The sequence below is a fragment of the Chelonoidis abingdonii genome, chromosome 7 (assembly GCF_003597395.2).
Source record: "Chelonoidis abingdonii isolate Lonesome George chromosome 7, CheloAbing_2.0, whole genome shotgun sequence".
Lineage (NCBI taxonomy): Eukaryota > Metazoa > Chordata > Testudines > Testudinidae > Chelonoidis > Chelonoidis abingdonii.
The window spans coordinates 11857678-11875378 of NC_133775.1; the positions used below are offsets into that span (position 1 = coordinate 11857678).

At 41.5% G+C, this 17701-nt stretch overlaps 2 protein-coding genes across 6 annotated transcripts in view; both read left to right on the plus strand.

Annotated features, from left to right (window-relative positions):
* Positions 1-1180, plus strand: part of SCP2 (sterol carrier protein 2) — a 52577-nt gene extending 51397 nt beyond the window's left edge. For both annotated transcript variants that reach the window (XM_032768409.2, XM_032768410.2), the window contains exon 16: positions 296-1180. In XM_032768409.2, coding sequence (XP_032624300.1) covers positions 296-391 — 96 coding nt within the window. In that variant the 3' untranslated portion in view covers positions 392-1180. The remainder of the gene's footprint in view (positions 1-295) is intronic.
* A 4816-nt stretch (positions 1181-5996) lies between these two features.
* Positions 5997-17701, plus strand: part of PODN (podocan) — a 39343-nt gene continuing 27638 nt past the window's right edge. The window contains exons 1-4 of one of the 4 annotated variants that reach the window (XM_032768448.2): positions 5997-6055; positions 8056-8240; positions 14146-14408; positions 17189-17282. In XM_032768448.2, coding sequence (XP_032624339.1) covers positions 8183-8240; positions 14146-14408; positions 17189-17282 — 415 coding nt within the window. In that variant the 5' untranslated portion in view covers positions 5997-6055; positions 8056-8182. Of the gene's footprint in view, positions 6056-7911; positions 8003-8055; positions 8241-8616; positions 8730-8782; positions 8965-14145; positions 14409-17188; positions 17283-17701 lie in introns of those variants that run through there. The other 3 variants (XM_032768449.2, XM_032768451.2, XM_032768450.2) reach the window with 3 other exon arrangements.

Consider the following 17701-nt stretch of genomic DNA (forward strand, 5'->3'; position numbering starts at 1 on the left):
ACATGGGGAATTGTTACATGCCTGCTTCTCTACAATTTTTTTTTCTTTCCTTGATTCTTTAACTGAGTCTACATGTAAGTGCCGCAGAGGTGATGTGTTTTAGTCTATAAAGAAATTATAGCCCATGCTACAAAGTCGTCTTATATTCTGTATTGCCATACTATTTAAAAGCCTCCAAATATTAAGTATAAACCTTGGATAAAGTGGTGCAATAAAGACAGGACATTGTCACCTGAAAGGATTAGAAGCATCAAAACCAAAGGACAAAATAACATTCTTCATTTCATCTTTGCAGGCTTTCTTTCAAGGTAAATTGAAGGTTTCTGGGAACATGGGCATGGCTATGAAGCTTCAGAGCCTACAGCTTCAGCCAGGCAAAGCTAAACTTTGAATTCATTTGACTGCACTTCACGTACAAGACTATATATATTTGTCAAAATCCAGAGTGGAACTAGACATTGAAAGTAACAGTAGTACATGTTTTTCTAAATTTGGGTAATCGAATCCATCTTTTCTAAACTTAACAGAGCGTTAATAGAGATTTAAGTACTGTCTTGCTGAACTCCATATATCTGTGTAGTGCAAGGTGAATGTAGTAATTGTGACTTCAGACTACACTGAGGCATTCATGGTTGTAAACAGCATAATGCAAGGAATTATATAAATAAAATTTGGTGGTAACCAGTCTAAATTATTTTAAAAAGCCTTATGTATTTTTAATGAGAGGTCAGTTTGCTGTCATTGAACTTAAATCTAACGAATTGGTTCTTTAATTAAAATTATTTTATGAGAGGGATCTCTACAGATGCATAACTCTCTTTTTAAACTCCTAGGAATCTGCTTTTAAAATATTTTCCATACTACTGCTTTGGAAATTAAAAAAAACAAAAACAAAAAACCTCTAGAAGTAAATAAAAACATTCAAAATTAGTGGTCAGACCAAAATTTGCTTTGAGATTCACAGCATTAATTGTAACGCCTCATCACCTTGAAATAAGATTGAGAGGAAAATCAGATAACATCTGCTTTGTTTAAATACTTATTGATAAAATGTTCCTAGAGCTGATAATTCTTTTAAGTTTTTACCTAATACTGTAAAAATTCTTATTCCTTTTTATTCGGTGGAAAAATAATGTATTCTGGTCAAATGTTTAATAGAAAATTAAATATGCTTTTCCTATTCTGTGTGGCTTTTTTTTGTGAGATTTTATTATACAAATCAATTTTCATGGTGCATACTGTGAGGACTGTTGGGGCCAGTTTTTCTATGGATCACCACCAAGTGGGTGGGTGACAGAGTAGCCTGTTATCTACTGGAGGATTCATTGTGGAGAACCCAGTGTCTGGGGAAGAATATCTCACGTAACGTTCTGATTTTATATATTTGTTGGCTAAACTAAACAAGCAAAAAAGCATAAAATACATATAAACAAATCAAAACCCTGGCTAGGATGATTTAGTTGGGGTTGGTCCTGCTTTGAGCAGGGAGTTGGACTAGATGCCTCCTGAGGTCTCTTCCAACTCTGATATTCTATGATTCTATGAAATTAAAATAAAATGGATTAACATCAAATCTTTGAATTAATCTAAGTATCCGATTGATTAAATCATACCAAATAAACCTAAAATTCTTAAAAAGCTTTACCTAATAATTTGGAAGACAGTCTTAGCTATCAGCCCCAAAATAATAGGACATTGTCAATTTCAGTGCCAACCGATATATTTGTCATAACAGGAAGGGTTAAATCACTCCCAGGTTGAAATTTTCTGATGTCCAGTGTGGCATTCCCTGGCCAAATTACAGATGATTAGGCAACAATCTTTCCCATCTCCTCTAAAACAGAGTTACAAAAATATAGATGAAAATAAGTTTCAGGATTTAAGCATATGACCCCAAAACCCTGAAATATGTGTGATCTTTTAGTTAGCAATGCTAACCTGGGGCAGTTTTTGGTGTTTGAGGAAATATTCTATGGACATGTTTTCAAATTCTGTGGATTCTATCCACGTGCCCACTACCAGCCATCTTCTGGAGTTAAAAACAAACAAAAAAAACCCCAAAGTCCAAGTACAAGCATGTTAAGATAGAGGTATCCCTCTACTAGTAAAAAATGGGAAAGGAAAAGAATACAAAACCAAAGAGGCTGATATTCAGGGTGGTTTTCATTCAGCTTCATGAGGCTGATATGTGGTTGAAAAGATTAGCTGGTGGGTTTGTTAGCTCAGCTATTAAATGTCAACAGAGTTGCTGACTGGCTAGAGGTCACTTGGTTGTAGCTGCTGTATCTCAGACTTTGCTGTCTGCCTGCCCCTTGGCCTTTTTGTCAGTCATTGTGGCAGCATATGGCAAGAGTCCAGCAGCGATCGCCAGAAGCAGTGGTTTCTTCTTTACCTTCTCTTTTTGAAGATTGTGATCTGACTGGTTCTTACCCTTTGGAGCAAGTTAAGAATTTCTTGGCAAATCCAAATGAGCGACTTCCCTTCAGAAAACACTGCCATTGTCCAATGGGGTTTGGATAGATCTGCTTTATGCAAACAAATAACTGCTCAATGCTACTAATTTCAAGCACAGAAAGTTTATAGATCAAAAATATATCCAGTCAGCAGGTTCATAGGTCTTTTTACACATTTGACAGTCATGGGTCCATCTGCTGATGATATCTCAACCATCGTAAAACTTTTTAACTTGGTTTTCTTGGTTTTGTGCTAGGTGTGTTATGTATGGAGAAACCTTAACTCTCACAACAGTGTTTGTGTACTGTATTAGAAACAGGCAAACACCATCAGGATTCCCGCATTGTGCAATGTTCTTCCCTTTTATAGCCACAGCAATTGGATCACATGGGATGTTTACTCCCATCTTATCCTAATAGAGAAGAATCTGTTCAAGTGTTAGTGAGATGTGAAAACCAGTAAGTTCCTTGCTTATGTGTGGTAGCATGAAATTCCTTCATGACCTCAAATTTGGTGGCAATTTAAACTCTGCTTGTGCCCAAGAATCACTTGCTTCATACACTGGTGATGGGGAATGGGGGGAAAGTCCTCCTTTGATGTAACATAAACCTAGTTTGCATGTGTCTTTCATTTCCAGACTGTCCATGTGTTTCTCAGAAGTTGCATAAAGTAAATAGATCATTACCGAAGCCTTTGTCACCTCTTTAAGAACCTATACATGCAAGAAGATTCCCCGTTTGCCTCCATAACCTTGTCTTCTCCAAACAACATAGGCTTAAGCTCTTCACCATCTCATAACTAAGATCTCCATACCTTTTGATCATCTGTTTTCCTGATCTCCAGAATGTGTGCATCTGTACATTGACAGAGTACTCCAAACTGGATGAATGGTGGAAGTCTGGCAAGCTGCTGTTTCAAGTACCTTATCATCTTTTTGTGTTAGCCTGATTCCTTTCCCCCATTTCTCTGATTCTCCCTTGCCGCCAGTGAAGTATTGCACTGGAAATGTGAAAATAACTTTTGGTATTAAAGACCTTAAAAAAACCCAACACTTCTCCTTCAGGCAGTAGACTTAGTAGTTTCAGGTTCCCAGCTCATATGACCAGAAATTTCAGCTTCAGCAATTAAACCTTATAAAGTTCCCCCTTTGTTTGTGGGCTTCAATGAATAATCTTTTTCTTTTTGAAATATGTCATTTTTATCAACTGAAATTAAGTTGTTGATCATTTAACATTGGTAAAGAAAATCTGTCAGAGTTGGCAGACCTAATATTTTCATCTTTATATCTGTTTGCAAAGTCCATGTAATTTTTATATATGATTTTTGTATTAAAAATGTGCAAAACACGTTTCAGTACATATAGAAAATCAAATCCATGTCTCCAAGGCTGAGCTGATGAGCAGAGCTGTCTAACTCAGCAGATTTGGCTTACAGGAATTTGTTACTATTTCACTTTTGGTTCAGAGCCCCTGATTTTGTTTTGTTTTGTTTTCTCTCTCTCCTGGAATTTTGGATTTGAACCTAGCTGTTTTGCCTGATTTGAAAACAAAGCTAAGCCCCATGGAGTTTTGATAGATCCTCCTAAAACCACAGGCCTAACTGCTCAAAAGTGATTAGTGATTTTGGGTGCCCAACTTGAGACACTTAAAGGGGAAATGATTTTCAGAGTGTAGGAGTTCAGCACTTTCTGAAAATTAGACCATTTTAAGGTGTCTCAATTTGGGCACTTAAATCACTAATCACCTTCGAAAATATAGGCCATACATGCAGTGCAGGATCACAGACTTTTGAGAATGCCTTGCCCAAATCAGGCACATTTGCTAGAGCACTCTCCATAGCTGAATGAGTGTGCATGAACAACAGGTCTAGGATATCTAGGGGAACAGTTTTAGGCTTCAAATTTCTACAGTTTTATAAGTTGTCAGATAGGGCTGGCCCTATGATTAACATGGCCACATGGGAAGTACGGCATGCAGGTCCTTGGGCAGACTTCTGTAGCTGCCTAGGACATTTTGAGGTGGGGACAGGATTGGATGGATGGATAGATCATTTTTTGTTATACTAATGGGAGTACGTGCTCATTTTATATAAGTTTGGTGAGTTGTGAAGGAAGGTCAGGTTACTGGTGGGGAGTATGGATGAAGAGGCTTAGTCAGGAGGAGGAGGAGGAAGGAAGATTTATGGCGTGTGTGTGTGTGTTGGAGCCAACCATCCACTCTGTTGGGCCATGTAAGGCAGTGGTTCTCAACCAGGGGTACGCATACCCCATGGGGGTGTGCAGAGGTCTTCCAAGGGGTACATCAACTTATCTAGAGATTTGCTTAGTTTTAGAATAGGCTACATAAAAAGCATTAGCAAAGTCGGTACAAACTAAAATTTCATACAGATGACTTGTTTATACTGCACTATATACTATACACTGAAATGTAGGTACAATATTTGTATTCCAGTTGATTTATTTTATAATTGTATGGTCAAAATGAGAGAGTCAGCAATTTTTCAGCAATAGTGTGCCATGACACTTCTGTGTTTTTATGTCTGATTTTATAAGCAAGTCGTTTTTAAGTGAGGTGAAAGATAAATGAGACTCCTGAAAGGGATATAGCAGTCTGGAAAGGCAGAGAGCCACTGGTGTAAGGCATATTGCAGACTGCTGGGAGGAAAAGTTCTTGGTGACAAATAAACACTCAACGCAAGCATGAGGCTGTGTGCGACCATCCTCTTCCCACATGCCCACTTTGTAGTTGATTGTTTTAGACTGTAAACTTCCTGGAGCAGGGACTTTCAGCTTGGCACCATATAAATCAGATGAGAGAATGTCAGCTCTCAATAAATGGAGGCTAATAATGCCCACGACTAGACTGGCAGATAAAAGGCAGCGGAAAAAAACTCTTTAATTATGAAAAATCAATATCTGAGGACGCAAACCACATATGGAGGACAAATGGTGAGGAGCAACTCAGTGTGGTATGGAACCAGTTCTTACAGTACTAAAAACAAAAACCAGGCGCACCACTTGCAGAAGTGACACCATGGGCCATATTGTGCTGTATATTTTTTAAGCAGAATTTCCCACCAACTTCAACAGGTAGCTCTGCTTAAAAACAGATGACCAAATATAGCCCTTAAAGTGGGGTCATCACAAACCAGGAGGTGGTAGTTATAGGTACAGAAATATTATCAATGCTACATCAAATTAATCAGGATGTGATACATAATAGAGAAAAGTACAAAATCCACTTTGTATCAACTGTATATGGTCAGTTAAAAGCCTTACACAGTTATTGTTAGGAAACATGAAAAAAATGTATGTCCTCCAAGAAAATTAGGGGTCTGAACTAAAGTCACTAAAATCAGTGGAAAGAGGATAGTGGGTTTAGGATTAGGCTGTATAGTTTATATCTTGGATTTGAATACCTGCCTCAGTACTGAATTACATCAGATACCAAAGTTTTCCATCTTTAAGAGAGTATATATGGCAATTTACCTGAAAAATGCTTTTTATAAAAGGTTTTGTCTTGGCATCTCTTCAGGAGTATCAATGTTTCTGTAACAAGCCCAGATTGACAAGGACGGACGCAAAGGATAAGAGAAAGCAAAGGTAAGCAACTGTTTGCAACGTTTTAGACTCTATTAAAACTAAACTTAATCTAACTAATCCCTCTCACTCGCTCCTTCCATGCTGCCCACAAATGAGTCAATAATCCCATGATATATAATCACTTGTAACTGAACGATCAGAATGTTCACATCTGAAATGAGCTGCCAGGTTATCCCATTGCTCGTACACTTTGTTGTCCTCACCCCAACCATCTCTTTCCTGATGTTTGTCACTTACTCATCATGTCAATGTACATTTATATTACCCTTCTCCTAAAGAGTTTACAACCAGTGAGATTATGTGCTGAGCCTCTAACAGGTAACAGGCCAGGGGGAGTAGGGCTGTGATGGCTTTAAAGCCACCTTTGTGCCTTCTTGCTCTGGGGATTGGAGAAGCCCTGGCCTAAATTACACAGCACTCAGGGCCTGCCTAAATGATGGCAGCCTCCTAGGGTGGCCCTATGCACCATAGCATTGGCAGTCTGGGTTCTTTACAGTACTATGTGCTGCAGCTTGGCCCAATGTCCACTCTGCCAGAGCTTCCAGGAGGGTCCTTAACAGCACCTGTGCCAAGAGAGCCCTCCTCTGGCTGGAACAGGGACCTTTAGGGCCCCTTTTCGCTGCTCACGCCCTTTTAGCCTGGCATTAAGAGGCCAGTGCAGAGGTGGAGATCTCACCATGCATCTCTCATGTGCTAGGCACATTGTAGAAACACTTTCGGGTTCTGTAAATATATGGAGTACAGCAACTGTCACTTTAAATAGCTAGATGTCCTGTCAAAACCAGACTGCTTAAGGACCTATTTCTGCCGATCCCAGTGACCTGGAGAAGGGATTGTATCACAATTTAAATTTTGGTACTTAAGCTTTTCAGGCTAAAAATATTCCTTCTTGCAGGTGTTAACTTGCAATGTTATCAACTGGGTATGGCACTCTTAGAAGTGAGGCATTACACTAAATGAGTTTGGCTGGCAGTATTTTCTGCATGTATTCCTTAGACTTAGATTGTGAGCTCATTGGGGGCAGGCACAGCTTCCTTTATATGTCTGCATAGAGGATCTGATCTAACTGATGGCTATTATCACTTACTAAGGGTTACATAAGTATACTGGAGTCATGCCCTTCAGTTTGAATTAATAGTCACTGTAGCAAACTCAGACTTGGCATGATTAAAAGGCTGGTTTGGGAGGGGTTTGTCTAGCAGCTTCTCATAATGGAAATGCAAAGGGACCTGGGGATGAGCAGATAGGAAAGAGTCCAGATGCGGTGTGCTAGAAGAGGATAAACAAGTGCAGAAAGAAACAGTTTAGGAGTATTTTGAATCATTAATTTAAAACAAAGCACAAACCTCGGGAAAAATACCATTCCCAAGAGGGAGCAAGTCCTGTCCCCTCTCACTTAACGTCTTTTTTCTAAAATGATTAATGAGCTTGGCTGCCATGGGCCTCTCTTCATCTGATTTTCAGAGGCACATGTTACTCTGAGCGAAACAGCACCAGACCCCTCCATAATTGTCTTCTGCTCCCTGAAAACAGATTGCTGCTTTGTGTTGCTTTTGTTGTGTGTGGTCTGGGGGGCGGTGTCACACAGTGGGGACTATGGCAGAGGAGGGTGGGAAGTGCAGAATAAATCCTAGATCTCTGAATCATTTTAAAACATAGCAGCCAATTTTTTTTTTTTTTTTTTTAATAAAAACACACACTTCCCACACTGACTTTTGGGAACCTGCTCATGGTCTGGGTTGGATCAGTTCCAGTTGATTATATAAGCCTGGAAGAAGCGGGGGACAAAACAACTGGATGGGTGTTAACTAAGTGTTCAGCTGGAGTCTGAAGGGAAGTGTCTTTTTGTTTTGTTTTTTTTTGTTTTTTGGGGTTTTTTTTGAGCACAGCAAGGACCAGGGAGGTCTTTTTCTGAACAGGGAGAGCTTGCCTGCAGATTTCTTACAGGTACAGTACAGGCCACAGCAGGCCATCCGTGCAACAGATTGTTTTCTTTACAGTATGCCACCTCTTTCTGGAATAACCCACTCCTGGTGTCAAAAACCCATCACATTGCCTGGAAATGCTAGTGCAGTCAGAGCTAATATGTGATAAAGAACAGCTCATCTCCCTCCTGCAAAGTGGAGAATGAACAGGAAATGCAATGATCCTGCCCAAAACAGATTGTTGGGGGTAGGGGGAGGAGGTGAGTGAAATGCTGGGGTGGGGGGAGTGGAGGGGAGGAAGATGGACTGGGATAGAAGGAAGGATTTTTGGTTTGTCTCAGATTCTGGAACTCTATCCTGAGGTTTCTGGGATTTTGCAGGCTTTTGCTGGTCCCTGAAGATCTGCTGATGGGGTGAAAACCAAGGAGAGCTAGAGAGGAAAAGATGGGGCTGGATGAAATTAACAAATTCTTCCCAACAGCTGGGTGGGTGGGAGATCCAGAATTTGGCATGCTCCTTAAATAAATAAATTTTTTGCACTGACAATGTAAATACCATGCAGTGAACTGTTAAGCATGTACAGCCTCTGCTTCCCTTCCATCAGTTCTTTAAATTGCTTCTCTTTTTGGCATCTCTTGCTGGTCTTGCAAAGTGTGCTGACAAGAGACTGGAGGTTGTTCCTTGCCCAAGTCTTTATGTTCAGACTACAGCTGCTTCCCCCCTTATCTCTGCTCACATTTTCCCATATGGTAAGTTTGGAAAATTCCTCTCCGATTTCACTGCAAAGGACAGGAAATTCTCTTTGGGAGACGATTGCCTATTTTCGCTCTAGTTTTGCTGCTCACATCTGGAAAGGATCTGACTTAGGAAAGGGAAAATATCTTTCTGAGCTCAGTGTATGTAACTGACATGGCATGAACTAAGGGGAGCCTTTGGGGGCAAGAGAAACGCTTTTCTCCATTCATTTGATCTCTGTCAACAACGGTGAGTTGTTTTAGCACTTTATTTTGTTACACTGAGAGCATTGAACAAGCCTTCCTTTTAGCTACAGCCTTTGGAAAAGACATGTAATGCAAATAACAAATACACATGACCTGCTGATCTTAAAAACAAATGAAGATCATGTTTTTTTAAAATTGAGAATGTCTTGTAAGGCTGAACGTGGAGAGCTGTAGACATGATGATAAAATATAGAGAACATGCTTATGCTGTTTGTTCAGATCATCTTCCTTACTGTACAGTGTATACTGACTCCTGCAACTTCACTTGCTGCTTGAGACTGATTGCTGAAGCACTGGGCTGCTGGTACTGCAGTGGATGATGGTAGCTGCAATGTGATGGAGTAAATTTTGGTTCTGTATGGGACAGTGCAATGAAATCAGGAGGTGTAGCCACAACCCAGAAGAAACCCTGTACTGACTTTCAATACAATTTGCAATTTTGTTCTGAAGCACAGGGCCTGATCCAAAGTTCACTGAGGTCTTTCCATTGACTTCAATGGGCTTTGGATCAGGCCCTTAGCAAACTAATGGATTATGCTCTTAGTGATCTTAACAGAGTTCGTCTCTTCAAGCTTTCTTTGAACTAAGAGAAATCAAAATCCATGCCCATATTTACTTCCTGAACTCTGGAAGCAAACAGATGTTCCTTATCCAAAGTGTCACTCCGTGGCACCATAGCAACTATCACTGCAAAGGTATTGTAGCAGAAAAGGACATATTGATGACAGCAGTGTGAGACTTCCTCTCACCTATTAGAACATGATGCCAGATTTTACACTCTCGCCTCGCTTTAGTCAACTGCTGTCTATGTAAAAGTGTCAAAAAGCACTCGTTTTAGTCCAAAAACAGTCAGCTCAACTATAGACCCGGTATAAGTTGGTTCTACTACATTGACTTAAATGTAGTTACATCAGGGCTGCCTCTGGTTGATATTTAAAATATTTTAATTAGTCATTTTTGTCATCAGCTATAAGAACAAATCAATATATGATTTAAAAAACCCAGAAATTGTAGTTTTCTAGCTTTTCAATGCTTTCAAAAGACATCAGTCAAGATTGTGTAACAAAGATGGATTGCAGTAAACTAATTAGCTGTGTCAGGTTTTTGAGGTCAGGTCTGGTACTAAATAGAGTTCTATCTGCCGCACTGCACTACATTTTGATCTCATGCAAGTGGACATCTAGAGTAACTCCATTCAAATCCACGAATTTACTTGAGATTTACACCAATATAACTGGCAACAGAAAGCTGGCCCAGTTACTTCTGGAGTGTCTAAAGTTTTGTAAAAACAAAGACATACACAGGAATTAAACATCTGGGGCTGGCCTGTGTTAGTTGCTTCATGCTTGCTGTAAAATTCTGATGTAGACATATAGGCTCAGGCTGGAGCTCAGAGTCTAGGACCCTGTAAGGGAGGAGGTGCCCAGAGTTCAGGCTCCAGCCTGAGCCCAAAGGCCTACACTTCAGTTTCATAGCCCCAGAGCCTGAGCCCCACAAGCTCAAGTCAGCTGAACTGGAGCCAGTGGCAGAGCTGCAGGTGTTTAATTTCAGCATAGATAGATCTTTAGACAGCTCACCCGGGCCAGCCATGGGTGTTTAATTGCAACAGAGACAACCTCAATGCATCTTGAGGGCCAGATTCTCACTTGCTCGAAAACAGCTGATCTCCCAGTTCACACCATCTGAAAACCTGGCTCTGAGAGATTCTTGTTTCAGAACTCAAAAGAGAAGCATTGATTGTCAGAGCCGAATGGGGTAATTATGTCATATTAAGGGCGACAACCAATCATGTTTGGATCTTGAAGGAGCAGTATCAATACGAGCTAGCTGTTCCATGACCTCTCCTGTTTGGAACTGGCTGGCACATGCAGTAGACCCTAGATCACGTTGTCTCCAATGCTGAATCCTCTGCAGGATTAAAAAAAGAAGAAAGGATAAAATAAAAGCCACTACCAGCTCTTACCGCAAGTCATCATCTATGAAACCTAAGATGTGCTAAGAATGAAAAGGAGCTGGGCCTGGGCCAGCTGGCTGATTCTGCAGATATTTAACTTCTGTTTAGATTATTCTAACTTGCAGCCAGAAAGATAGAGGTTGAATAATAGCCAAGGCTCTAAGGTTCAGATAAATGTTGCTCTCCAAAATCAGTAGACGGTCCAGACCATATTTTACTGCAATAGCTCAAGATTTCGTTACTGTTCAATGCATATAAAACAGATGTAGTGTAGGGCCATCCTGACAGCATGAGTCACTATTTTCTAGCACACCTTGTTTACATTAACCAGGGTAGTGTGTAATGATGGGAATTTATTTCCATATGCAAAACTTTGTGGAACATTATGATCAGCAGTTACATAAGAATAACATTGCATAACTTCATATATAAATCTCCCCTGGGACCTGGCATTTCTTAGTTTGAGAAAGGGAATAACTTACTTAACTAGCCAGGGCTAGTTCAGCTGATGCTACTATGCCTGCACCCACAGGGGCCCCAGGGTATCCATTCTTGAGACAAGTTGAAACAATAATGCTGTGGTTCTCAAACTGTAGCCGGTATGGCACTGCCTCGTCACATGGTCTTTATTCCTCTCCTTGTTTCCAGCTCCTAAACTGCTTTAAAAGAAACTGAAAATACATAAAGGGAGAGTAAAGATGAGCTAGTGGTTAGGGTGTTAATCTGGGGCTGGGGAGTCAAGGCTCAAGTCCCAGCTTTGTCACAAACTTCTGTGTAACCTTGTGCAAGTCTCTCTGTGCCTTAATTCCCCCTATGGGGATAACACCAGGGTTCTAGCTCATTGGGGCACTGTAAGGATAAAAATAAAGACCGTGAGGTACTCAGATACTATGGTTATGTGGGTCATACAGAGAAAATGGTGGGGTCTAAATTAGCTGTTACCACTCAAGAAAGAGATCTTGGAGTCATTGTGGATAGTTGTCTGAAAACATCCACTCAATGTGCAGCAGCAGTCAAAAAAGCAAACAATGCTGGGAATCATTAAGAAAGGGACAGACAATAAGACAGAAAATATCATATTGCCTCTATATAAATCCATGGTATGCCTACAGCTTGAATACTGCGTGCAGATGTGGTCTCCCCATCTCAAAAAAGATCTATTGGAATTGGAAAAGGTTCAGTAAAGGGCCACAAAACCGATTAGGGGCATGGAACAGCTTCCGTATGAGGAGAGATTAATAAGATTTGGACTCTTCAGCCTGGAAAAGACAGCTAAGGTGGGGATATGATAGAGGTCTATAAAATCATGACTGGTGTGGAGAAAGTAAATAAGGAAGTGTTATTTACTCCTCATAACACAAGAACTAGGGGTCACCAAATGAAATTAATAGGCAGCAGGTTTAAAACAAACAAAAGGAAGTAATTCTTCACACAACGCACAGTCAACCTGTGGAACTCTTTGCCAGAGGATGTTGCAAAGGCCAGGATCATAATGGCGTTCACAAAAGAACTAGGAAATTCATGGAGGGATGGGTCCATCAATGGCTATTAGCCAGGATGGGCACGGATGGTGGCCCTAGCTTCTGTTTGCCAGAAGTTGGGAATGGGCAACGGGATGGATCACTTGATGATTACGGGTTCTTCTCATTCTCTCAGGCACCTGGCATTGGCCACTGTCGGAAGACAGGATACTGGGCTAGATGGACCTTTGGTCTGACCCAGTATGGCCGTTCTTATGTAACTTAGCTGAACAGATGAAATACTTCCCTAATGTTCCATATGACACCTACTACAATCATCACAGGGATAATATGTGATCACAAATAGGAGGGGACAGTGGGTCAGTATCTATGAAGAGTTCTCTGTTGAATCAGCAGTGTCACTGCTCTGTAAGTGAGATTGCTGTGTTATGCGTAAATAGTGAATGAAGTCCAGCAGGTGGTGCTCAAGAATATGTAGCATACTTCCAAGTTCTGCAGGACCAATAAAATGCCTTGTGCACTGCATAGGGCATCCTCTTTAGATGAAGCTCTTAATAGCCACCCTCTGCACCCCTGGTCCTTTAGCCTCTTTTATGCACTTACTGCAGAATTCTTACTTTACCCAGATACTTCTGTGTGCTTGAAAGGGCAGATCTGCTAGGCTCTGTGGCAAACCATTATGAGGAACAAATTAAATGTGAACTGGCATAATGCCATCTGGCAATAATACAGACAGGTTGAGGGTTTCCACAGCTGGGTTGGCTAATTGAAATATGCTGCAGTCTTGCCAATCTCAGTTTCCACCAGGCCCGGAGTCAGTCCAGTAATGATGTGAGAAACTCAAGTCCATTCCTGAATTTTAGCTTTGTCTGGAGGAGGGAACCTCCTTCGGATTGGCTGCTTTGCTTGCTTCGCTGGCTCCTGGGGAAAGCCAGCCAATCAGGGTTGTTGCAGGATGCAGGCTGAGTTCTCTCTACCTCCCTTCCTTGCAACCTGACACCTCTCTCAACAGGAGAGTGGGGGAGGAAGGAAGCAGAAAGACCTCAGGGCAGCTCTGCTCCCTCCCTCTCTTCTCGTAAGCAAAGGGACAGCTCCTCTCCTTCCCTCCTAGACTGGGAAGGGACAATGGGGGGTAAAAAACTCCTGGAGCTGTTCCCAGCCCTAGCCTGGCAAGGGGAAAAGGGAATCCTGCTGCAGGTCCTTGTCAGGCCTGGCTGAGGGAGGTGAAAGAGTCTAGGAGCTGCAGAAGGAGCAGAAGTGAAGCTGAAGAGGCAATGCTGATGGGGAGTTGAGGGGGCAGAATTAATTGCTGGGCAGGGGGACAGGCAGATGTTGGGGTGAGAGCTCCTGCAATGGGAGCCAAAATCACTTTAACCAATTTAGGAGTGAAAAGAAAAGAGAAAAGCACAATATAAACTTTATTAAAAAAAATCTCATGATTTTTTGCCAATTGCTTTATTGTTGGGAGGCTGACTCAGGATTTCTGAATCTGTGGGGCTGACAACATTGATGCTGAGAAGTTAGTTTGGTTGCCCGCACAGCAATTAGACCCATACTGCTATTTGGTGTGACTTCTACGGTTTAAATCGCCTCCTACGTGGCAGTCAACCCCATGTGATTAGGTCCTTTACCTTCCACTTACAATTTGTGTTGGGCTTTAAAACAGAAATAGTACTTAGCCTGCAAAAATACTAACTCCAGACTTACCGTGATGTTTGTTTGGTTTCAGTGGAAATGCTTCCAAGCAGCAGATCCCTGCTGGTGCTGTGGCTTTTGGTATTTAGCTACAACATGATCCATGGTCACAATGAGGAAGACAATGAGTTTCTGGAAAATTCATCCAAATTACTGAATCCAGACCCTAATTTCCTGGCTCCAGACTGCCCTAGAGACTGCACCTGCACCCAAGAAGGAGTTGTGGATTGTGGAGGGATCGATCTGAAAGAATTTCCTATAGATTTACCAGAGTCAACAAACCACCTTTCCTTGCAGGTAAAATAAAACACAACAGGATTGTTCACCAAAGCAGCAGGCCTGATTGAGCGCTGTCCCATGGCTCCGTTGAATAGCACCAGTGCAGGGGGCCTATCCGCCTGACTCAGAGCTGGGGTGTGCTGGGACTGGCTGAGGGTAGAGAAGATGGGTGGCAGGCATCTCTACCCTCAGCTGTTGCTCACTGCTATAAGGCCCATGTGGTCTAAGACAGTGGGGAGCACAAGGTAGAGCAACCCTGATGGCGAGGGTGGGGCCACACTGTGCTCTGGCAGCCCATGGACTAGTCCCCAGATTTCCTACCCCTAGCTCCAAGGCTGCTTGCATCTCTGGCTCTCTGATTTTCCCTCACTGTCCTTCCTGTTTCTTCTTTCACCCTCCTGGCTCAGAGGTCAGTGATCTGATCAGCAGAAAGATTCTGTGCCTGAAAAATATTAATTACGTTGAACTTTTATATTGGTTTATTTTAAAATGTTTTTTTCCCTCTCAGACAGGTATGGGAGAACTTTCACTCTAGTATTAGTCCTCCTCGAGATCTGAGTGTGTAAGGGGAGCAAATGATCAAAGTTGAGACCGTCCTTATGGCTCAGAGGTGAATTTTTCCTCCAAATAAGAGCCTTCAGTGTATAACAATTCTTAATTCTGCTCTTCCTTTGGAAAACCTGGGGTTAATTCTTCTCTGGTGTAACTGCAGCAGCTGCCAAGAAGTTTCCTGGTATCCCTTATTAATTGAAATATCATAATCAGGATCCATTGGCCCAGCTGCATTCCTCTACCCCCAGTGCCAAACATCCCCTCAGATCCCCATCTATACAGAAACATGGGAAATTAAATGGTCATGATGAGCAAAATCACCCAAACGAGAAGAACTTACAAGGGCTGAAAACAGCCATCTTGCAACCTCATTGGGAACCCACAGGGTGGGAATTCGATAGATGAGGCCTTTGCACTCAGCTGGTGCTGACCTCATCCAGGTCAAGTTCAGCAAGATGATCCTGGTGGGCTGTTTTTAAATAGAAGGTTGTAGGCATAATAAGCTCACTTCCCTAAATAATGGTTATGTTTATTGAAGCTGAGTGGCTGTTCAGGGCAAGGGTATGTGTGTGTGAGGAAATATGTTCTAAACTTCTTGGGTCTTTGTCTACGTGGGGAAGTGTTACTAGCATAACTCTCTGTGTGGACTCTCATTCTGGAGGGTGGCTTTTTTTTTTGCTTTTTTTTTTAATCTTAAACTTCTTCCCAAGTGACACAAACTAAATGTAATAAAGGCCCTGGAGCTGATGTTAGAGTGCTCTCCTGGGGGATTATACTACTCTAACTATACTGGTTTAAATTAATGCCTTTTTATACAAGTCTAACTTTCCCATGTAGACAGGTCCTTAGAAGAATCAACTCACAATGTGCTGTCAGTAGCTTCATTTGCCAAGCAGGGTTTTTTGCAGAAGTTCAGTAAGTTGCGATTTAATTAAAGACATATTTTTCTTCCCTTTGATCCATTGTCTGAGGCCTCTGGTAGAGAAGGGCAGTTGTGTTCAAGACAAGATAATTAATGCTGGTGTTTATCAAGTCTCACTGAAAGTCCTTAAAATTAAGCCCTTCTCGTTCCTTGCTTGCCACAGTGGTGCTGTGTTTTGCTCCCTCGTCAGGCAAGCATTTGATCAAGTGTTGATTGTTATTCATTCATAAGTTTTGAAATGTTGTAGTGCCAGACCAGTGGAATGCATTGATAATTATTCTTTTTTACTGGAGTACGTTAGCCAGATTGTGCTCTTAGTTAAAGCAGTGTGAATCCAAAATAACTCCACAGTCAATGCAATGACTGCAGATTCCCACTTGTATAGAATGTGTCCTGTGGTCCCTAATTAGTGTTTTTTTGGTATTTATCACATTTGATAAATTGATAGAGTGCATAGTTTTGCAATGGAAAATGCAGAGTTGTCAATCAATGCACAGCTGTAGTCAAAAAAGTTGTGATGTAAAATGACACCTTATTACTCAACAGATCTGCTCCAGGTGTGTTCCAGTTAGAGTTATTTTACTGTCAAAACAAAAGTTTAACTCCTGTTAGACCACTAGACGGGCTATGGGAGGCTGGACAGGATTCCATGCTGTAAGCTCTTTGGAGAAGAGGCTGTAATTTTCTATATATAGCTCTTAGCCCCTGACCTGGTTGAAGCCTCTAGATGCTACCATAATATACATGCATAATACTAATATGAACACTATTCAGCCTTGTGCACTATCAAAGAATTGTTAAGTAAAGTCTGATGGCAGATTTTTTATTAGGAGTGGCATGTCTGAACTAGAACTCAGCTTGACTTTCAGATCTCATGATGAGTTTGCAGTTAGAAAAAAATATTTCATTGTACCAATCACGTTTGATTTAATAAAATAAGATCACTGACAGAAAATAAACCTGGGACCCCACTATGCCAGTCTTGTATAGTCCTTTTTCAGAGTAAAGCTGTGCTTTAATTACCTGCCAGCTGTTCAGAGGGTTTGCCTCTGGCTGAGGGCATTATAGGCTTTACTAGAACCTGTTCCCCATAAAGTACAGGACCTAGATATTTCTAGGGATAATTCCAAGCTGCAGAATTTGGCTTTGGAAGATTTCAAACTCTGCTAACTTTGGGTTTGTCAGATTCGGGATCTGAGTTTGGCCTTTTATAGCCAGGGGTCTATTTTTGACATTCAGATCCAGATCCAAACTTTCCAGAAGTTCAGAGCTAGGGTCCTTCTGTGATTACTTAGCCGATGATTCCTATTCTCCCTTTCCTTAGAATAACCAGATAGAAGAAATCTTTCCAGAAGAGCTTGCACGTCTTTACAGACTAGAAACTCTCAATTTACAGAACAACAGGCTCACTTCGAAAGGTAAGCTGGAAAAGCCAAGCATCAAAGTATCGAGAGCCACTGAGGAGCACTGCAACATGAGTCTATGCAACAAGCCAGTCAGTGGTCACGGAAGGCGTGAGGAATGGTGTCTGTGCTCAAATGTTAATGATTAGAACGGTTGGCTAATCAGTGTCACTCCTTTGGCCAGCACACAAGACGTGGAGGCACTTCATCATCTGAAAAATAATCCTCAGTGCATAAAAATGCAGTCGTCCTTGTACCAAAGGAAGAGACAGGGCAGCTATATTGTGTATTGTGGCATAGTGCACGCTTGTCCAGGAAGCTCCCTCCAGTCCCTTTAGAGCGCATCAGTGCAATACAAATTGGATCCAGAAATATCTGCATGCTGAACAAATTTCCTATGACAGAGCCTGCTTCTTAATTCACTCCTTCAGTTC